Below are 23,293 nucleotides of genomic sequence, written 5' to 3'. Positions count from 1 at the left end.
AGAAGTTAATAACTCCAAGAGCTCCTCTGGAAAATTAACATACTTTTTTTTTGAGAGAGAAAATCTCAAGGTTTGCTTGCTAAATTCAAATTTATTTCTACATAACACTTTTTGATAATAGCACATGAAAATAATCATAGTATAATCTTGCTCATTTGGAAACACATAGATCCAGATATGACCTGAGGCCTCTCTCCCCCTTGAAATCTAACTGATGTTGGCTCAAATCTCTGTTTCAGAGTTTTGATCCTACCCTTTCTGTATATTCTGTTGTTATGATCCAAAGATAAAACTCACCCAAGAACAAAACTCCTTTATTGATTTTACTGAAAAAAATTTTGATAATTGGAAAAGATCACACAATTTAATACCGTAAATTAGGACAATGTAAATTCACACACTACACATTTCTTTTTTGGAAGGCCTTATGGCCATTTCACCCATCGGAGTTGCTCATTGACCTGTTACCTCATATAATACCTGTTATCCTAACTTTTCTCTTTCTCATTTTTTTTCCTCACATGGAATAGTAGTTTACTTTCCTTTGTACCTCATATTGTTGCTGAAATCTCGGCTGCCTCTGTACACTGATGCCAAATAGAAATGCGCTCTCAGAGTTGTAAGAAACAGAAAAAGTAGCTTTAATTGCCAGGGAAAGAGGGGAACCCAGCAGGCTAGTGTCTCAAGTACTGTGCGCCCCCTTAGAGGGGGTATTGAGGAGTCTTATAGTGCTTGAGAAGCAGGGTGTGATCAGCTTATGGACATTTTCCTGATTGGTGGGTGGTGAGGTCACTGGGAGTCAGCATCATCAACCTTCTGGTTCCAGTGAATCTGGGGTTCATGTGCTTGTGGGCAGCACACAGGTGACTTCTTCCATTGGTGGCAGGTTCAGCATCTGCAAAACAGCTTCAAGGACATGGCTCAGAATATTATCTATCATCTTGACTTTGAAGGTCCTTGACTTTGTTGAATGGCTGAATTATCATTACTCTTTTCTTTTTTCTCTGTGTTTTTTTTTTTTTCACTTGACTAAATTGGTTCATTGACTGAAGTTTTTCTATAGATAAAAAGGCAAGTGGAGGACATGAGTGGGGGTGTCCATTCTGGGAAGGCTTCACAGGGTCCTGCTTGGTTACAATACCTCCCACTAGGTAGTTCTCAACCTTGACTATGCATGATAATTACCTGGACCTTAACCCAAGAGGTTTTGACGTAATGGTTTCAGGTTAAGCCCAGATATTGGTATTTTAAAAATGTTCTTCAGATAGTTGTTGAACTCAAGGAATATTTTTCTTTGTAAGAGGACTTCTGGTGGCAGATGGTAAGAAAATAAAACTTCCAGCTTCTTATATATAACTGCATCTTTATAATCTGAAATAACATATCTAATCTCACATTTATTTCAATGCAGTCACAATTATTACTTTATTTTTTTATTTTTATGCCAATCCTTGGTAATATGAATTCTTGATTTTTCTTGAATTTTTCATATGTATTGTTTATGCACACAATCTGACAGTTTGACTGACTTTGTTTTTCACTTCTTTTGCTTCATTTTAGTTTTGCTTGAACTTTAGCTGTGTAGAGATTAAATACAGAGTCAATTATGAGGAATGCAATTCTTCCAGACATTGTAATGCAAATGGAGTAAGTAATTTCAGTTTTCATTTTAAGCAACATGCTTTGAACAATTCAATAAACAGAAGATTTAAAGAAATCATTTGAATAATTTTTTTATTGCTTTCGTGCTGCTTGTTGTCATTTAACAGTCTATAACTTACAGCTTCAATCTTTTTTATTTTATTTTATTTTTTTGTCTTTTTGCCTTTTCTAGGGCCACTCCTGTGGCATATGGAGGTTCCCAGGCTAGGAGTCGAATTAGAGATGTAGTTACCGGCCTGCGCCAGACCACAGCAACATGGGATCTGAGCCTCGTCTTCGACCTACACCATAGCTCATGGCAACACCGGATCCTTAACCCACTGAGCAAGGCCAGGGATTGAACCCGCAACCTCATGGTTCCCAGTTGTATTCATTAACCACTGAGCCACGAGAGGAACTCACTCAATCTTATTTTATTAAGAAATCTTTCTGATTGTTTATCAGAGAAGATAAAGTAGAAACATTTAAGATGATTCTGGATGTATAAAATGTTTGGTAAATATGTGAGCTGGATGTGCTATAAGCACTATGTATTACCATATAACAAAAGTGATCTTATTTTTACAGAAAAAAGACAGGAACTGGTAAATAAAGGTCATTAGAATTTTCTTACTAGTCTTGCTCATTAATTTAGTGTCTGGGCTGTTCTATGAAATTAAGAAGTAGCTAGTGTCATAGTATCAGTGATTAATAATATTTTGGTCTGGCTGAGGGGACGGTCGAAGAATTTTTTTTAAAATTGATTTGGCAACAGAAGCCAGATATACTTTCTAAAGTATGGGAAATTTCAAGAGGAAATTTGTGAAAATTTGATGAATTTGTCTGTTGAAGATAAATTTTCAGGAATAAGTTATCTGTAGAATATGTATAGAATATTAGTTTGTCTCTATTGAAAACCATATTTGAACCCCTAGAAATTCTATTTTCTGGTTTTTCTAGGTCTGCAACAATCTTAACCATTGCCATTGTAAAAAGGGGTTTGTTCCTCCTGATTGCAACCTGGGAAACGGTTTTGGAAGTATTGATGATGGACACCAAAGCAAAGTGGGTTAGTGTCTTTAAAACTTTATTAATCAAGAAAATATGTAAGAAAATAAATTAAAGTTTAGGTTCCAGGAGTTCCTGTTGTGGCGCAGCCGAAACAAATTTGACTGGTATCCACGAGGACTCAGGTTCAGTCCCAGGCCTTGCTCAGTGGGTTCCTGTGAACTGTGATGCAGGTCACAGACACAGCTCGGATCCCATGTTTCTGTGGCTGTGGCATAGGCTGGCAGCTGTAGTTCCAGTTAGACCCCTGGCCTGGGAATCTCTATGTGCTGCGGGTGTAGCTCTAAAAAGAAGAAAAAAGTTTAGGTTCCAAACTAGATTGTAAAGCAACTGATGTCAAAAATATGGTTTTATTTTGCTTAAAAGATTTAAAGACTCTAAGACAGTTTAAGTTTGCACTGTTCTTTCTTATCAACATTGACATTGTTTACTAACAAAAAGTGTACCTAATGATAGGCAATTTTAAAAGTAGAAATTTCGGGGTGTGTAATTTGATCAGTTATTTCAGAATGTTCACTTTGGATTGTCTTGTATATGCCTGATTCAAAACAGTGTTAGGGGAGTCTTTAGGATTCTCTAGGTATAGTATCATGTCATCTGCAAATAGGGATAGTTTTACTTCTTCCTTTCCGATTTGGATTCCTTTTATTTCTTTTACTTCTCTGATTGCCATGGCTAGGACTTCCAAAACTATGTTGAAGAGTAGTGGCGAGAGCGGACATCCTTGTCTTGTTGCTGATCTCAGCGGGAATTCTTTCAGCTTTTCACCATTGAGAAGGATGCTCGCTGTGGGTTTGTCATATATGCTCTTTATTATGTTGACGATCATTATACAACTACAGATGTGATAAATTCATTTGAGTAATAAAAAAAAATCATCGAAAGCCAAAACAAAACAAAACAAAACAGTGTTAGGGAGTTCCTCTGTGGCTCAGCAGGTTAAGGACCCAGCGTTATCACTGCCGCAGCTTGGGTCACTGCAGTGGCGCAGGTTCAATTCCTGACCCAGGACTTCCACATAGTAAGGTGGTAAATTTAAAAAATAAAATAAAATGGTGTTAGTAGTCACTGTCATATTATGTTATGCTTTGGGGGCATAAAGAGTTTGAGAGACAAGGTGATCCCAAGGGATCCAAGTTTACTCTACACCCTCATTTTGTTTACTTTGAATATCACTGACTTGTGTTAACAGAATATGGCCTGGAAAAGCGTTCAAATTATGGAATTTATCCTGGCCATATTTGTAGCCAGTAGATTAAATCCTCATGTATTTTTGTTTACTTTCCCACTTGATTCGTAAAGTTAAAAAGTTTATTCAACCTTACATTATAATTTTTCTTTCAATAATTTTATATAATCCTAACCCCAGAAATTACAACTAATAATATTATATATTATTATTGACCTTCAGAGGTTATTATCAACCCTTTAAAATCTATGACAAGGTAAAATAGTAAGAAAAAATTCCACAAGCATTTCTTTAATTTCAAGAGGCTTCCCCTTTATCTTACGGTTGTAGGAAATTATAATTCTTTTGTGTATTGTTCTGCTCACCCTCAGAAGTCTCTTCTAGCATTATTTTTGACCTTTTATATCACACATACATGTTTATATTATGTATATTTAATTATTAAATACACATAAAATTTACCATTTAACCATTATTAAATGTACAATTCAGTGGCATTAAATTTATTGGTTACATTGTTCTACACCCACCTTTCCATCTCCAGAATTCTTTTCATCTTGCAAAACTAGAACTCTATATTCATTAAATGTTAAGTCCCCATTCTTCTCTCCCTCAACCCTTGGAGACCACCAGTCTACTTTCTGTTTCTGTGAATTTGACTACTTTCAGATGCCTTATAGAAGTGGAATCATCCATTATTTGTCCTTTTGTTTCTGGTTTATTTCACTTAACATAATGTCTTCAAACTTTACCAATGTTGTGACATATGTCAAAATTTCATTCCTTTTTAAAGGCTGTGTAATATTCTGTGGCATGTATATGCTACATTTTGTTTACCCATTAATCTGTTGATAGATCCTTGGCTTACTTCCCCTTTTGACTATTGTGGGTAACGCTGCTGTGAACATGGGTGTACAAATATCCATGCTCTCAATACTTTTGAGTATATACTTAAATGTGAAATTACTGGATAATGTAGTAATTCTATACTTATCTTTTTGAGGAATCATCAAACTGTTTTCTATAGCAGCCAAATTATTTTACATTTACATCAACAAGTGTTCCAATTTTTCTTCATCCTCACCAACAATTTTTTTTCAGTAAACAACCTGATATGTATAAGGTGATAACTCATTGTGGTTTTGATCTCTCTATAGGTATAGCAGGATCTATAGACCATAAATTATAATTTTAAGAATATTACCATTTTGTTGAAAATTATAGGACAATCTGTCATTGTATTTTTAAATTGCTACTTTTAATTATAGGAAGCCTTCTGATTTTTGTGCATACATTTTATCAGTGGACTATCACTTTCAAAAGTCTTTTAGTTGATTTTTTTTAGAGGGTTGATATTTTTTAAATGATACAAACTCAAGTTAATGATAATTTTAAAAATAATGCTTTTCCTTTCTTTCCTCTTCTTCAGTTAATTCCCCCCATTTCATAATTGTATTGGATAATCCGTTCAGAATAAAAGGAAATCACGAAGGCCGTGATCATTACTTCTAGGAAAACCCTAATATTTTATCCTGAAAACGCTGCTCCTTTTGATTCAATATTTATCTTGTCGAGGAAATATTTACCTCTCTCAATTGTATTTAAAATCAGGATGTCTTTTGGGCTTTATTTAAAATGTGGATAGCATCTATTGAACTGATCATATTGTGTCTTATATGGAAGGTTTTCTAATTAATGAAACATCTTGTATTCTAGCCTGAAGTTTTCTAGACTATTCAGTAGTGAATGTGCTAGGATGGAAAGGCTTTTTTGAAGTAGAGTTGATTTACAATATTATATTAGTTTCAGCTGTGCAGCATAGTGATTCAAGATTTTTATAGATTATACTCCATTTAAAATTATTAGGACATTGGCTATATTCCCTATGTTGCATGATATATCCTCATAGCTTGTTTTACACATAACAGTTTGTACCTTATAATCCCCCACCCTTATCTTTCCCCTCCCTCCACCCCACTCTCCACTGGTAACTACTTGTTTGTTTGGAGTTCCACCACTATTCCTCCCTTTAAGGGATGACCTAGGGAATAAATTACCTCATCCATTCTTTCATGAAAACACACTATTAGTCTGCTTGGCTACCATAACAAAATGCCACAGACAGAGAGTATCTTAAACAACAGAAATTTATTTTCCCACTGTTGTGGAGGCTGGAAATCCATGATCAAGGCACTGGCAAATTTGATTCCTGGCGAGATCTCTTTTCTTGGCTTGCCAATGGCTGCCTTCTTGATGAGTCCTTTCCGTGTGTGTGTGTGTGTGTGTGATGAGAGAGAAAGCTCTCTGGTCTCTCCTCCTCCTCTTTTAAGGGCATCAGTTCCATCCGATTAGGACCCTACCCTTAAGATCTCACTTAACCCTAATGACCTCCCAAAGGCCTTACCTCCAAATATCATCACACTGGGGGCTAGGGATTCAATTCAACATATGAAGTGGGGTCGGGGGGGAGAACACTAGTCAGTCCATAACATTCCATCCTATGCCCCCCCATTCATGTTCTCCTTTTATGCAGAATATGTCCACCCCATCTCGGTAGCTCCAAAAGTCAACCCATTCTAGCATAAATTCCAAACGCAAAACTCTCATCTAAATAGCATCTAAATCAATTATGGGTGGGAATTGAGGTATGATTGATTTTGAGGCAAAATTCCTCTCCATTTATGAACATGTGAAGTCAGACAAGTTATGTGCTTCCAAAAAAAAAAAAAAAACCAAAACCAATCCTGAGACAGGCATAGGATAGACATTCTTGTCCCCAAAGGGAGAAATTGGAAAGAAGAAAGGGGTGATAGATCCCAGTCTATACAAATAATTCCATTTGATTTTAAGGTTGGAGAATAATTCTCTTAGGTTTGCTCTTCTGCCCTCCAGACCCACTGTCGTGGCAACATAACCTCACCCCTTCAGCTCTGGATGGAATCCCAGCCATACAACTCTTTGCATGGGCCCCACCCCTGAGGCACAGGGCTGAAGCATCATAGGGGGTGGTGGTGGGGAACCAAGGAGGAAAACACTCCTGGATCTCTGATGGGGGACAAGCTCTGATGACCTCTGAATCACCTTCCAAATCCTTCTCTTTTCTTGAAGGATAAAGCATATTGGTAGCCAAACAGTTCTTATGTGGGATTTCCTATCATGGCTCAGCAGAAATGAATCCAACTAGTATCCACAAGGATGCGGGTTCAATCCATGGGCTTGCTCAGTGGGTTGGGGATTTGATTCGTAGAGAGCTGTGGTGTAGCTCACAGTTGCAGCTCAGATCTGGCAAGGCTGTGGCTATAGCAAGCAGCTGCAGCTCCTGTTCAACTCCTAAGCCTGGGAACTTCCATATACTGCAGGTATAGCCCTAAAAAGCAAAAAACCAAAAACCCCAAAAAACCCAGTTCTGTTGCCCCATGCTGTTTCCTTAAGTCCAACCTGACAGTGTTTCTGCTGATATAATCTCATTTTTATTCCTACCGTCTCCTGAGACAGTTCACATGCACAGTCTTTTTATCAAGTGGTTTTTCATCCACACATCTGGTATGTTCTCCCTAGAGCATGTTTTCCCATTTTTTACAATGTGAACAGAATTCTCCAAATCTTTAAGTTCTAGTACCTCTCTACTTAACACTTACTTTAATTTATCTCTGTCCTCTCACATTTTACTGGAAGCAGTTGAGAGTACCCAGGCTACATCCTCAGCATTTTGCTTAGAAATTGCCTTAGCTAATTATCTAGTTTCATGACTCACAAATTCTATCTTCCATAAACACAAGATTATAGGTTAGTCAAGTTTTTTGCCCCACTTTATAACGAGTTGCCTTTTCTTAATCATTGTCCTTTCTGTCTCAAATCTCACCAGAAACATTTTCAGTGTAAAATTTCTCCCACCATTCTTTTCATTATTGTCTCTGTATTCTCTCAGATGTAGGCTTTCTCTCCTGATCTTCTGTTTTCTCTCTGAGTCCTCACCAGAGTCACATTTACTTCCCGTATTTCTACCAACAGTCTCTTCAGAGTAATCCAGTTTTCTAAAACTTGCCTCAAAATTCTTCTAGCCTCTACCCAATACCCAGTTCCAAAGCCATTTCCACATTTTTAGGTATTTGTTATAACAGCACCCTGCTTCTTGGTACCAAAATCTGTCTTAGTCAAAAACAGGACCAATAGTATGGAGGGGGCAGCAGGGGTGAGGGGAAGAAGAGGAGAGAGAAAAAGAGAGGGAGGGAAAGGGATGAGAAAGAGAGTGAGGGGGAGTGAGAGAGAAGGAGGGAGAAAGAGAGAGAGAGGAAGAGAGAGAGAGGCTTATGTGATTATGGTACTGACAAGTCTGGAGATCTGCAGAGTAAGGCCATAAACTGCAGCCCCAGAAGAGCTGATGGTGCAACTTTAGTGTAAAGACCAGCAGGTTTGGGGGTAAAGAAAAGCTGATGTCTCACTTTGGGTATCTCAGGCAGGAAGAAGCTTCCCTTATTCACTGGAGGGTCAGTGTTCTTGTTTATTAGCTCAGTCTACTGATTTAAATGTTAATCTCATTGCAAAACACCCTCCCAGAAACACCCGGAATAATATTTGACCAAATATCTGAGCTTATCAGTCGGGTTCCTGAATGAAATTAACTATCACAGATACTAAAAGTATTTGCTAACAGAAAGATACCGGGAGTCCCTCTCTATACAATGTTTTTCGCAGGTTATACTCATCTGTCAGGAGATTGTCTAAATAAACCTGGAATGTATTGATTGATGGTGAATAGGTGGCTGGAGAAACTGGGTAATCATGTAAACTGTATGGTTAACAGTGTAAAGTTAACTGTTTATGATCAATCTTGTGTTTACTTGATACAAAACTCTCATGTGTGTTTTTTTTTTCCTGTAGTCAATCCCAGTGTGTTTGTGTGTGTGTGTGTGTGTGGGGGGGGGACTTGGAGCTACTGTTGATGAGTGCTGGCTCCTCCAGGGAAAAATCCTTTGATATTTGCCCATAAAATTTGGTATGGGTAGGATCTGTGTTTTAGGGAGTTTGATATGACAGTTAAACCCTTGAGTAATAAAGGCTAGGACACTTTAGGATAATAAAAGAGAGGAATGAAAAACCATGAATAATCATCAATGATTCCTGAAGAAGGTAGAAGCCTGAGGCAGATTACTGGGGACTAGGTTAACCAATGGAAAATGGAGACTCAGAATAATTAATTAAGTGAAGAACATCAAACTGAAAGGAGGGTGAGTAGGAAATATTCTTTGTTGGTTTTTACTAGTAAATAGTGTTTGTTAAAACTAGACAGTATAAGGAAAGAAGCAAGATCAATTTTTCTGGTTCCTGGATGTCCTACTTAACTTCCAAGGCCACCTGGTCATATATTATGTTCGTTTTCAAATAACTGACATGGTGTCATTGATTACCTGGAAAATTAGACACACAGCTGAGTATCAGTCTGCAGTATATGGCCAGAGAGGCTGATCTCTTCATCTGATTCACTTGCTTTCTGATTCCAAATATGTCATTTTAATCCCGAAGATACTGTAAACCCCAAGCACAGACACAAAGCTAAATGAAAAAGAAAATCTTGTCCCTACCTTGAGCTTACTTGAAAAAACATATGGGATGAAAGGGAGAAGCACTGAGACAGCTGTAAGGGTGTTTTGAGTCTCAATGATCCCCCAACACTGTAGCTGAGGAGTGGATCTTCCAGTTGTCAACTCCTCCACCATGGCCAAGAAGTGAGAGAAAAACAGTTCATATCAAATAAAAGGAGGCTTGCCAACCAGTTATGGATAAAGCAGAACTTGATCTATTATAAATCCAGAAAAGTGGACCCTGAGGAGCCACATGGATCAGATACTCAGGAGTGAACACAGATGTCTGCTGAGACTCTCGAAGAACAGATGAGGAAAATGTGCCAATAGGCAAGAGTTAGTCAGATGAGGGTCAAAGCCAGGCTTAGCTGTGCCTTCTATGAAATAATTCTAGAGCCATTTTAACAATTTCCTATTGCTACATATTTGATTAAAGAACCCAAATAAGTTATTTAGAGAATATTAATTTTTAACTTTTAGGAAATGAATTGTAGCAGTGTAAGAGAAATTAAATGCTCCATATCCCAGGTTGAATTCTCACATATAGTTTTAATCCCAATACTCTTTGTGATATACGTAGATACATTACCTTCAATCAAGGAAATCTGTATATATGGCAAAAGTTTTAAAACTCAAAAACATCAGTAAAGCACTAGTAGCAGCCCATTTTATATTTTAGTTTTGGTTTTTGGATTTTATTATATTTGTAGTCTATGTGAATGAAATATTTAGTGTTTGGGAATATTATTGGTAATGATATCCCTTCCACCTTTTCATTTGGTTAATTATATGTCTGACATAGTTTGAAATGGATGTTTTCTATTCTAGGTCCTAGAAAGCTTTGGGAGGGAAAAGTCCTTCCTTCAAAACACAGATTTCAACTCATTCTCTACATTTCTTTACCTGTGTTGATCATTGCTACTACTGCTATAATAATAAAGCAGAATAAAATAAGAGAGCTGTGCTACCGAGGAGAAACTGAAAGTGAGGGGTATGTATGTTTCTATTCTTATTAAATAAGAAGTCAAGGAAAAAGTATTCAAACTTCCTCAGGAAGAATCAAAGACTGTAAATAACACAACATGAGGTGACGCCCAGGGCTGCATTTCTAACGGGCTTCGTGTCCTCCGTGATTTTCTGGTTTTACCGATTACTAAAACCATTCATTTCACCACAAGTAGCACTTTAGGAAGAGACTGGGAAGAGATATGGGTGCCAAGGGTATTTATGGAGGTTTATGCACCCCCTTCCTCCACTGACTCTGTCTAAAGAGGCATGTTGCCCACGAGCTTCCTGAGAATAAAATTTTAAGATTTAGATCCTTAAAATTTTAAGATTTTACCCCCCCAGGGGTAAAAACTTTATTAGACCACCTCACTCAACTAGAGATAATGTCTATGAACATGCCTGCATAATATTTATTTTTCAAATTGATATTGCTAATTTTTCAAGTCATTTCTCACCTAGAAATTACATGTGTAGTTCATAATCATTAGGAAATAGGAGGAAAGATCATAAAATGGGAGGAAAATTACATTTATGCTCAGAAATCCTGGCTTTAACACTTAAATCGTGCATATCTTCATAATTATGATATCCTGAGCAAGTGATTTACTCTTTATGTTCATAAGGTTATTCTCTATAACTCTAAAAAATGGGAGATAATAATAGCTTTCCAATGTATCATAAACTTTTGCCTATACCAAATGAACAAATGAAATCACCATGTTATATGTAATTGGCTACACAAACATTTAAACATCCTTATTGAGTTCCTTATTTATTATTCACTATATTTTTTCCACAGAGGTATTCACCTCTAGTTTTACTTTCCAAGAATTAATATGAAGAGAAAACATAGTATGCCTTATAAGGAGGATGAAAGAAATCTGTAGAAATAATAGAAAATTAACTGAAAATTTTGACTGCTACCGTTTTGGCTTGATTTGGCTTGAGGAGTTAGAAATAGCATAGAATCAGGGGGCCTGACTGTACACATGTCAGCTTATAACATAAACACTTGAATAAATATAAAATGAAGACAAAAGGTCTTAGTTGACAAAGCAGGGTGGTTGGTGGCATTTCCTTTATTTGTTTTGTTTTATTTTGCTGGAAGAAGAAACTCCAGTGAATCACTCTGTTTGAAGAACATCCTTTGTTCACATAGTCACTTACTTGTTCAAGATTTTTATTTTTTCTTTTTACCTTTTATTTACTTATTTATTTTCTATGTACAGCAAGGTGACCCAGTTACACATACGTGTATACATTCTTTTTTCTCACATTATCATGCTCCATCATGTGACTAGACATAGTTCCCAGTGCTACGTTTGTTCAAGATTTTTAAATTTCCCCATTTATTTAAAATAAACTTAATCAATGTTACAGGTCTGTGTCGGAAGAAAGCAGCAGCAGCAGCAAGTTGTCCCCTACCGTAAGGTGAGTATAAAACGAGTGATTAACCATCTTGCATCGTACATGCAGATCACTGTTTAAGGAGTACCTAAGAATTGTTAATTTGTGAACAATTTCTTCTGAATATTCTTTATGGATCTCACTGTAGGTTATTTTGTAATATGAAACAATAAAACTTGGTTTCATCATAGCTCAACCTCTCCTCCCTGACCTACACCAAAGAAGTGATTTTTGTGCTCCCATACTAGCACTTATGAGCACGTAAATTTTAGGATTCTTTTTTTTTCCCTTGAAGATTGGGAAGGAGCATTTATATCTTTGTTTTTTGTTTTTGTTTGTTTTGGGTTTTTTTTTGTCTTTTTGCCTTTTCTAGGGCCACTCCTATGGCAAATGGAGGTTCCCAGGCTAGGGAGCTATAGATGCCAGCCTATGCCAGAGCCACAGCAACACGGGATCTGAGCCACGTCTGCCACCTACACCACAGCTCACAGCAACTCGGGATCCTTAACCCACTGAGCAAGGCCAGGGATCGAACCTGCAACCTCATGGTTCCCAGTCGGATTTGTTAACCACTGTGCCACCACGGGAACTCCAGGAGCACTTATATCTTGATGACATTTTACAGTCACATAAAAAGAAGACTGATATTATAAAGATGTCGGATGTGCTTATAGTTATACTGGTATCTCAGAAGAAATTACTATTAATAAGATAGAGCCTTGGAGTTTTGATTCATTTTATTGTCTTAATTAATATGGGAAAGTAAATTTATAAATTTAGATTATGGAATAATCCAGTACAACATTTTATAAAATTAGCTATTCCCTCTGTATTATCGGTATGTAAAATTTTTCCTTACCCAATGATGGTTGGAATGTAAAAAGAGAATATTTTCTATAGCATCCAAGATTCTTTTTCAGGTTCTCTCTTTGTCCTTAATGTAAAAAGTTGCACCGTAAACATCCATGTAACAAATGCTGAGATACATGTCTGAACTGAGGCAATTCCTAATTTTAAGAGAAGCACTGTTAGGTGGACAGTCACCATCCTCATCCTATTGTCAAGGCAGACTGTCTCAAGTTCTACAACAAGTAGGCATATCTCTGCTTTCTAGACAAGACTCTACCTCAGTTCTTTTAACCATTGTGAAGTGCATATTAGAGGACAGAGAACAACCAAATGAAATTTTTTATTATAATCTTTCTCAAAAATATAGAAAAGGAAGAACTAATTGCCCTCAAAGACAGTGGGTGGAAAGAAATAATTAAGAGCTTCTGCTCTTTTCTAAATGAAAAGGAAAATAAACAGAAAAAAAGTAACAAAAAAAGCAGAGACAAAGACTGATTCTTTTAAAAGATTAATATAATTGATAAAAATTAGCTAGTAGTTCAAAATAAAAAGAGGAAGTATGCAAATGGTCAATATCAGGTAATAAATTGCATATTTTGGATCTTTCAGACATTAGAAGAAAAGAGGATGCCAATAACCTAAAAATCAATGTTAAAAATTTTAGATGAAGTACATATATTCTTTCCAAACAACATTTTCCCATCTTTCCCCAAAAGGAATGGAGGTACATTAAAAGTCGTGGCACAGTGGAAACAAATCTGACTAGGCCTCACTCAGTGGGTTAAGGATCCAGCATTGCCATGAGCTGTGGTATGGGTCCCAGATGCAGCTCAGATCTGGCGTTGCTGTGGCTGTGGTGCAGGCTAGCAGCTGTAGCTCCAATTCGACCACTAGCCTAGGAACCTCCATGTACCTCTGGTGCAGCCCTAAAAAGCCAAAAAAAAAAAAAACACAAAAGTATAGGGCTACATTTTTGAATAAGTAGAAAGATCTCAAATACAAACTAACTTTACACATCAAAGAATGAATAAAAGAACAAACTAAGCACAAGTTAAGCAGAAGGAAGAAAAGGATAAATAGTAGAGGAGATATGAAAAAATGAAGAATAGAAAAGCAATTTAAAAAGTAAACAGAGTTCCTGTTGTGGCTCAGTGGGTTAAGAACCTGACAGTATCTGTGAGGATAGAGGTTTAATCCCTGGCCTTTATCAGCGGGTTAAGGATCCCATGTTGCCACAAACTGTGGCATAGTTCGCATATGTGGGTCAGATCTGATGTTGCTGTGGCTATGCCACAGGCCAGCAGCTGCAGCTCTGATTCAACCGCATACCTGGGAACTTCCATATGCCCCAGGTAAGTCCCTTAAAAAAATCAACAGAAGTAAGTAGATGTTTTTGAAAAAAGAAAAAACAATAAACCTTTAGCAATGCTAGCTAACCCCAAAAGACAGAAGACTAATATAAATAAAGCCAGAAATGAGAGGGGAGGCATTACAAGTGCTGGTACAGAAATAATCTTTTTGTAGTTCATAAAAGATTACCACGAACATTTGTATGCTGAGAAAGTGAAAAAAACCTAAAAGAAATGAATAAATTCCTAGAAATATACAACATACCAAGATCAAATCATGGAGAAACAGAGAGTGAGCTGATTAAAAATTAGCAAGGAGATTGAACAAGTAATTATTCCTGTTAAATGACTCACACAGAACAGTAATTAATCGCTGGCAGAAGAACTTAAACTCCAATAATGGCAAGAATCTCATGACATAACTGGGTAAAACAAGAGAAAAGAGGAGAGTGAGAGAAGGGAAATCAGGGCTGGATGGGTGCTCCCAAAAGGGAACTGTGGAGGAGAAAGGCACCCCACACCCTGGAAAGTCACCTCATCAATGGAAAGATCAACCAAATCAGAGGGATCTCAAGATGCTGAAAAGAGCGCAGCAGTAAGTCTGAGATCTGAAGAGCAGAGTGAGAACTGAACTACTGGCACAGTCACCAAAACCTAGACTCTTGTGTAGGGGCTGGGCACCGAGACCTCAGCTCCAGAGGCTAGTCCCCCGGGAGTGAGCTGGGGTGAGTGGTGCAGAGGCAGCCTGGGGAACTAGGAAGCAGAGCTTTGTGGGTAGAGGGAGCAATATGCCAAGGGCTGGGAAGTGAAAAGCCACAACAGAGGGAACCTGGGAGAAGAGCTGGATCTGCAGGAGAGACAAGGTGCCCATGTTGGGGAGGGGAGAGGAGGAGGGGTTGGCTGCCATAGAATACTCCTTGTGCCACAGGAGTGAGCTCACTTGCCTGCCAGCTAGCAGAGAGCAGAGCTTCCCAGTCCTTCCCCCCTCCCCTTACCCCATACATGCTCCTGACCTGAGGCTGCCTGCCATCCTGGAGGGATGGCCTCACCACTTGCTGGAAGCCAACCACCTCAGGGGCTTTTCCTGCCCTGGCTTGCCTGCCCCCTGGAGGGGCTACACCCCTGCGGAGCAGTGCCCAGCTCTGCCAGCCCCCTGAAAAAGTCCTGCAGCCCAGAAACAATAGAGCAAGCTCTGCCTGGCTGTGCAAAATCTGCTTCCATTGCAAGGTGGCCCCTGGGGAAGTGCCCTTTGGTTTCCCAGCAGCCTGCCTAGCAGCTCCCACCCTTGAAGGGGGTGCTGCACTCCTGTGGAATAGCCACCCAGCACCACCAGCCCCCTGGAAGAGTCCCCCAGCCCAGAAAAGCTAGAGCAAGCTCCAGCAGGCCATGGGAAATCTGCTTCCATTGCGGGGTGGTCCTGCCACTTCCGGCTGCCCTGGGGAAATGCCTCTTTGTTTCCCAGTGGCCTGGCTAGCTGCTCCCGCCCTCGGGAAGTGCTGCACTCCTGCAGAACAAAACCCAGCACTGCCAGCCCCCTTGAAGAGCCCCACATCCCAGAAACACCAGAGCAAGCTCTGCCTGGCCTCGTGAAATCTGCTTCCATTGCAGTGCGGACCTCCCACTCCTGCCTGCCCTCAGGAAGTCATTCTTTGCTTCAGAGAGACCCTGCTAGCCCCACCCACCCTCAGGAAAAGCCACAATTCCTCAAAGAAGATCAGCCAACACTGCCAGCCCTCAGGAAACATTCCACAGCAGTGCCAGGGCCAACCCTGCCCGCCCACAGGGAGTACACACCCACCAAGAAAAAGAAAATAACAAGCAAGATGAAGAAACTGAGAAACCACTCCCAGTTAAACCAACAGGAGAACTCACCTAAAGCAGTCAACAGTGAAACAGACTTCCACAGTCTGACAGACTTTGAGTTCAAAATACACATTCATTTTAGAATATAAGTATGCAAAGGAATAAAATAATCATCATTAATTTTAGCACCTAGGATGATCATTGTTAACGTATTTCAATATATAGATGTACAGGTGTGTGTGTGTGTGTGTGTGTGTGTGTGTGTGTTGGTGCTTTATCTTTAATGAAATGTGATTTTATGTTGAAATATCGCAATTTATTTTTTTATTCTAAATTAAAGTCAGTTTATATGCTTAAAGGGAAATTTAAAGATACTTTGCTTTATTGACCCAAATAGTTATAAAAAATGAACACTTAGGATATTTTAGGAAGCCACTCTATTACAAGACTAAGAATATTTGCAGTTGAGGTAACAGGTGACTGTTTTTTCTGGAATCAATTTTTACTTTCCTGAGTCTTTCTTTTCAATTTTCCATACCTTTAAAATAAATTATTTGTGTTAGAAATATGTTAGCTCAAAAAATACCCCAAAACAAAACAAAAACAAAAAGCAAAAAGTAACACTGGCATTTTGTATTGTGCTTTGTCTTCTTTTCTCTGACAGTAACAGTCTCTAACAATATTGGCCTAAAGAGAGGATATTATGAAAAAATCATCAGAAACTGGTCTAAAGCAAGAAGGAAAAAAAAAAAGTAATTTCTCCCTCCCTCTGTTGTCACTGCTGAGGGCTTAAATTATGAAATAATAAATCATCTGTATCTGAATCACCTAAATTATGTCCAATGTTTTCTCTGTATTTTCAATTCCAACTTCCACTGTTATCTACTTTAACTTGAATCCAGAAAAGGCGCTGTCTAATCAGGTAAAAGTGGCCAAAGACCCTCACCCCATAAAGCCTTATGACACGAGGACAGCATATCCATTTTCCTTTCTGCTCTGTAGGTTGACCTGAATTATCTCTCCCCTTCTAACCCCACCCCTGTCTGCCCTTCCTCCTTCCTTGCTGAGCTCCTAGATTTCAGCTAGCCTGTGATTTGTCCTAGTGGCATTTACTCAGATAAGAGTTGAATCCAGTCTTTCTCTTGTTATTGCTTCTCCTCTTTGAATACTGTATTCCCACTTGATTGTTTTCAGATTCCTGTTTACCAAGAGGAGATTTACCATGAAGCTAAGGAAGCAAAAGCATCAGGGCCACCTACTTGCATAGGTTCTGTTCAAAGTCATGGACATGATTTTGTATGTCATCCACAACAAATAATTATATATCTTTTGTGAAATGGTGGCGTGCTACCAGGCTCTAGTAGAGATGGTACGTTTGACCATGGGACACCAGGTGGCCATATATCTGAACTACTCACTATGGTCAGCTAAGTCATAAAGTCAGATTCCTAAATTACTCAGCACTGTAGCATTAGTGTTCCTCCCATAGCTTGTGCCTGTGCCCATTTTCAGTTTGGGTCCAATCAGGAGACAGTAATTACATGGTAATTTAAATAGTTTAGGAGTTCCTATTATGGGTGGTACAGTGGGTTAAGGATCCAGCATTGCTTCAGCCATGGCAAAGTTTGCAGGTCTGTCTTGGATTTGGTTCCTGGTCCCAGGAACTTCTGTATGCTGGGAGTGCAGCTGAAAAAAGAAAGAGAAAAGTGGAAATTTAATAATAAGCTCCACTGGAGGGAAATTACAAAGATAAAAAAAGAACTCCACAGGTATCCTAGGTCTGAGGGAAAGTACCCAAGGAAGGATACATTTGGAAAGGTGGTCACTCTCCAAGGCTGGGGTTCAGACCACAATGGAGAAGGTGTGACTTCTGCCTACTTGATGGCTTAGGCCAGAGGTCATCAACAGACGTTGAGAAGGCAGAAAACACACCTCCAGCTAGAGAGAAAACCAGTGCCACATCATGTGCAAGAGCTAGAATGCACAGTGTCTGAATCACTTCTCTTGAGGTATTCTCTGATTTCCTCTTCGATTTCTTCATTGTCCTTTTGGTTTTTAGCAATATATTGTTCAGTCTTGACATTGTTTGTCCTTTTCCCTTTTTTCCTTTTTTTTTTTTTTTGTCTTTTTAGGGCTGCACCTGCAACATGTGGAAATTCCCAGGCTAGGTGTCTGATCAGAGCTGCAACTGCCAGCCTATATCACAGCCATAACAATGCCAGATCTGAGCTGCATCTATGACCTACACCACAGCTCATGGCAATGCCAGATCCTTAATCCACTGAGCAAGGCCTCAAACACATGTCCTCATGCATACTAGTCTGGTTCGTTACTACTGAGCCACAACAGGAGCTCTGCTTTTCCCATTTTTAATCCTATAATTTATTTCTAGTTTCTTACCATTGTGGTAAAAAATGCTTGATATAATTTCTATCCTCTTAATTTTGTTGTCATGTTTTGCAGTCTAGCATGTGATCTATGTAGGAGAACTTTTTATGTGCACTTGAGAAGAACATGCATTCTTCTGTTTTTGGATAGAATGTCCTGTATATATCAATTAAATCCAACTGGTCTATTGGGTCATTTAAGACCAGGGTTTCCTTATTTTTATCTGAATGATCTGTCCATTGATGTTATTGGGGTTTTATAGTCCCCTACTGTTCTTGTATTATTGTTAATTCCTCCCTTTATGTCTGTTAAAATTTTCTTTATCTCTATTTGGTGCATATATGTTAATGAATAGCCTCTTTTTGTTCCTTTATCATTATACAATGTCCATCTTTTTCTTTTTCTATTGTCTTTGTTTTAAAGCCTATTTTGATATGAGTATTGCTATTCCAGCTTTCTTGTCATTTCTCTTTGCACGAAACATCTTTTTCCTTCCCCTCATTTTCAGTTTGTATATGTTTTTCACTCTGAGTCTCTTGTAAGCAGCATATAAATGTGTCTTTTTTAAAATCCAGTCATTACCCTATGTCTTTTGATTTGAATGTTTATTCCATTGATATTAAAAGTGGTTATTTATAGATATGTGCTTATTGCCATTTTGTAACTTGTTTATTTTTTGTTGTTCTTTATTCTTTTCTTCTTTTAGTTTCTTCCCTTATGATTTTATGATTTTTTGTTAGTGGCATACTTGTGTTCCTTTCATTCTAGTTTTTGCATATCTATTTTAAGATTTTGATTTTTGATTATTATGGGCTTTACAAATGCTGACCCATAAGTATATCTACTTGTTTTAAACCGATAGTCATTTATGTTCAAATGCATTCTAAAGATGTCCATTTTTTACTCCCCTCCTCCATATTTTGTGTTTTTGATGTTGTATTTTACATCCTCATGTTTATTATAGTCATATTGGTCCATTATTATTTTTACTAATTTCTTTAAGTTGTTAATCCATAGCTTTTACTATATATTTGCTTTAGTAGTGTTTTTTTTTCTTTCCTATAAATTCTTATTTCTTGTTGCAGCTTTTTATTTTCCACTTAGCGAAGACCCTTTGATATTTCTTTTAAGTTTAGTTTAGTATTGGTGAACTCTAAGTTTTTGCTTCTCTGAGAAGATCTTTATTTCTCAATTCTCTATAATAATCTTGCTGATAGAATATTCTAATTTACACTTTCAGCATTTTTTTTGTCTTTTTGCCTTTTCTAGGGCCACTCCTGTGGCATATGGAGATTCCCAGGCTAGGGGTCTAATTGGAGCCATAAACACCAGCCTACACCAGAGTCACAGCAACACAGGATCCAAGCTGCATCTGCAACCTACACCACAGCTTATGGCAACACTGGATCCTCAACCCACTGAGCAAGGCCAGGGATCAAACCTGCAACCTCATGGTTCCCAGTCAGATCCATTACCCACTGTGCCACGACAGGAACTCCAGCATTTTAAATATATCATGCCACTCCCTCTGACCTGCAAAGTTTCTGCAGAAAAATCACCTGATAGCCTCATGGGTGTTGCCTTGTATTTAACTCTTTGTTTTTCTATTGCTGCACTTAGAATTCTCTAACTTTTACCATTTTAATTATAATATGTCTTGGTCTGAGTGTGTTTGGGTTCATCTTATTTGAGATTCTGTTTTTTTTCCTGTAGTTGGATATATATTTCCTTCTTCAAGTTTGGGAAGTTTTAAGCCAAAATTTCATCAAATATATCTGGTAGGAGGGCACAAGTCATGCCTTTTCCTACATTATGTTGGCAGTTAGTGGGAAGTATGTCTAGAGACAGAGGAGTTAGAGTGAGAGCCAGGTATGAGGGGCTTCTTCTCTTCTCAGTGGCCAGCTACTCTGTTGTAGATGGGGTCAGGTCCCAAGTTGATGAAGCAGAAGCCCTGAGGGTTGGGTATGAGCTGGTCTGTTCCTTCTAAGTTTCTTCTCTCCCTTCTCCTAGAATTGGCATGTTTGCCACAGAGGAGGGAAGTACTTAAGAAGGGCCATCTTAGGCACTTGGTGTGGGCTGAGGTGCATGCTAGTGTAGACTCAGCACACCAGCATATTCCAGACAGCTCCCCATCTGCTACCCCTGTGACCACCCGTAGTGGCTTCCCTTGCCCCTTTCAGATGCTTTGGGGCCTGAATTTCCTCTCTTCCCCACAACTTCAAACTTTTCCTTTACAACAGCAGCCTTGGAGCTGTGCTGCATAGCAGTGTGGGCTGGAGCAGACACTTAACCTCAGGCTGGGTCACACAGATGTGAAACTGGCTAGAATCCTGGGCAGTTTCAATCTGCTTCCTCCATGTTGTTTTGGGAGTAGTGTATACATACTTTAACCAACAGAGCCTAGGTTTCTTACAGCCCTGCTGTTATGCCCACTGGTTTTCAAACCAGCTGAGGGTGATGATTATTGTACAACTATAAATGTAACAAAATTCATTTAGTAATAAATTTTTTTTTTTAAAAAAACTGAAATGCCAAAAAACACTAGCTAAGGGGACTTGTCTTCCCGGTGATGGATCCCAGGGACTGACATGCCTAATATGTGGTTCAAATGGCTTACTTTCAAGGGAGAATATCTGAGCCCATGTAATTCCTCTTCTGTGTCCCTTACCAGGGGCAGAAGTCTAACCTGATTTCTTCTCTTCCCTTCCTACCTGAGTCTATGCAGATCTTTCTTAGAGTCTTGGTTACATGAGTCTTTCTTCCAGTTTCCAGTTTAAGTGAGAATTGTTCCACTTATATGTTTACACTGTACATTTTAAAATATGTGTTCATGAGGGGAGGTGAGCTCAGTGTTCTCCTACTCTGCCATCTTGATCTCTGAAAAACACTGTTGTAAATTCAGATTTATTCATTCCATGATTTTATCACTTGAGTTAGAAATGTATATAATTCTAATTACTACTATGTTTGAACATAATTTTGTGGGTATCATTTATATTTTAAACTATTATATCAGTATAATCTCATCATTATTTTATTGTTATCTTTAACCAAAGCAATCAATTTTTACTTTCTCCAGACACAGTAAACTTTAAAGTAGGAAACCAAGAACAATATATCTACTTTTGTCCCAAAGTACATATTACATATCTTTTTATAAAGAAATTATATTTTATAAGTTAATTTAATTGAACACATTTATAATCTTAATGTTAGTTGATCTAATCAGTTAAACCAAAAGAATTTAATAAATTCAGATTAATATGGCTTATCATGAAAAAAAATCCAAAATGCAAAAATTAGAATATTGTAGTTATATTTTTAATTGATTTCATACCTTTTGTTTTAGGCTCACAGCTAAACTGAATGAAAAACAGACTTCCCAAATAATCTCTGACCCTACTCATCCATATTCTTCTAGATTATCAACATCCACACCAGAGCAGTACCATTGTTAAAAATCAATAATACATTATTCTCACCCAAAATTTAATGTTTACATTAGGTTCCACCTTTGCTTTTTGACAGATACATGGCTTGTATCTACCATTACAATATCAGGCAGAGTAGTTTCACTGCCCTAGAAATCCTTGTGCTCCACCTATTTATCCACTCTCTCTACCAGAGGCTGACAACAACTGATGTTTTTACTGTCTGCATAGTTTTTCTTCTCCAGAATGTTATGCAGTTGGAATTATATACTTCAAATTGGCTTCATCACCTGCAATATTCATTTAAAGTTTCTTCATGTCTTGATAGCATTTTTAACTTTAATTAATTTGTCTTTTTAGGGTCACACCCAAGGCATATGGAGGTTCCCAGGCTAGGCTAGGGGTCAAATTGGAGCTGGAGCCACTGGCCTACCCCAAACCCTCAGCAATGCTAGATCTGAGCTATGTCTGTGACCTACACCACAGCTCATGGCAACGCTGGAACCTTAACCCACAGAGTGAGGCCAGGGATCAAACCTGCGATCTCATGGATACTGGTCAGATTTGTTTCTGCTGAGCCACAATGGGAACTCCTTGATAGCATTTTTTTTTTTTGTCTTTTTGCTATTTCTTGGGCCGTTCCCTCGGCATATGGAGGTTCCCAGGCTAGGGGTCCAATTGGAGCTATAGCCACCGGCCTACGCCAGAGCCACAGCAACACGGGATCCGGGCCGCGTCTGCAACCTACACCACAGCTCACGGCAACGCTGGATCCTTAACCCACTGAGCAACAGCAGGGACCGAACCTGCAACCTCATAGTTCCTAGTCAGATTCGTTAACCACTGCGCCACAACAGGAACTCCTTGATAGCATTTTTTAAAGTCACTAAATAATTTTATATTTTATGCTTATACTACTGTTTGTTTATTCTTCTACTGAGGAAATTATTGGTTGAAACTCTGATTCTTGAAACTCAATATACCCTTTTTATACAGCAATGTGCTTCCCCTCAAAAAATATTTTTCTATTTTCCTCACTTGGACTGCCATCATTACTCTGAAATGGAATAAAGCCATAGTATCACAGAGGGGTGGGAACTGTAAGTGGATGTTAAATTATTTTAACACTTAAAGATAAAATGCATTACAGGAAGTATTCAAATATAACTCACAAGTCCAGAATTGGGTTAATGCTTGGATTGGGTTAATGTTTTAGAAATACTGAGCAATAAATAGAAAATTTATTTCCATTCAGTTTAGCTGTGAGCCTAAAGAATGTCTCATATACCAACTTTATTTTCAGGCCATTAGATAGCCTTCATGTATCTATAAGCTCAGAAACAATGAAAACTGTTCAGTAAGTCCCCAGTATCTTTCCAATAGGAAGCAATGCTGATTGTTTTAAGAGGTTCTCTATACTTTTCAAGCAACTCAATTTATCCTACATTGACATTTAGTTGTGCCAAGGGAAATATGAAGGTGAAAAGTCATGGGAGCTAATTTTCATAATAGAAAGTGAAAAAATAGCTGATAAAAAAGGAAGAGGATAGTGTACACATACAAATATGTTTCTCAATT

General features: G+C 38.2%; 1 protein-coding gene across 1 annotated transcript in view; it reads left to right on the top strand.

Moving 5' to 3' along the window:
* Window positions 1–21,742, top strand: part of LOC125121943 (disintegrin and metalloproteinase domain-containing protein 5-like) — a 91,144-nt gene extending 69,402 nt beyond the window's left edge. The window contains exons 13-17 of the mRNA XM_047770235.1: window positions 1,561–1,647; window positions 2,602–2,710; window positions 10,309–10,471; window positions 11,869–11,919; window positions 21,634–21,742. Coding sequence (XP_047626191.1) covers window positions 1,561–1,647; window positions 2,602–2,710; window positions 10,309–10,471; window positions 11,869–11,919; window positions 21,634–21,742 — 519 coding nt within the window. The remainder of the gene's footprint in view (window positions 1–1,560; window positions 1,648–2,601; window positions 2,711–10,308; window positions 10,472–11,868; window positions 11,920–21,633) is intronic.
* The last annotated feature ends 1,551 nt before the right edge of the window (window positions 21,743–23,293 follow it).

The sequence above is a fragment of the Phacochoerus africanus genome, chromosome 3 (genome assembly GCF_016906955.1).
Source record: "Phacochoerus africanus isolate WHEZ1 chromosome 3, ROS_Pafr_v1, whole genome shotgun sequence".
NCBI lineage: Eukaryota > Metazoa > Chordata > Mammalia > Artiodactyla > Suidae > Phacochoerus > Phacochoerus africanus.
Note: the sequence above shows the minus strand (reverse complement) of the source record. Positions and strands in the feature narration are given on the sequence as shown.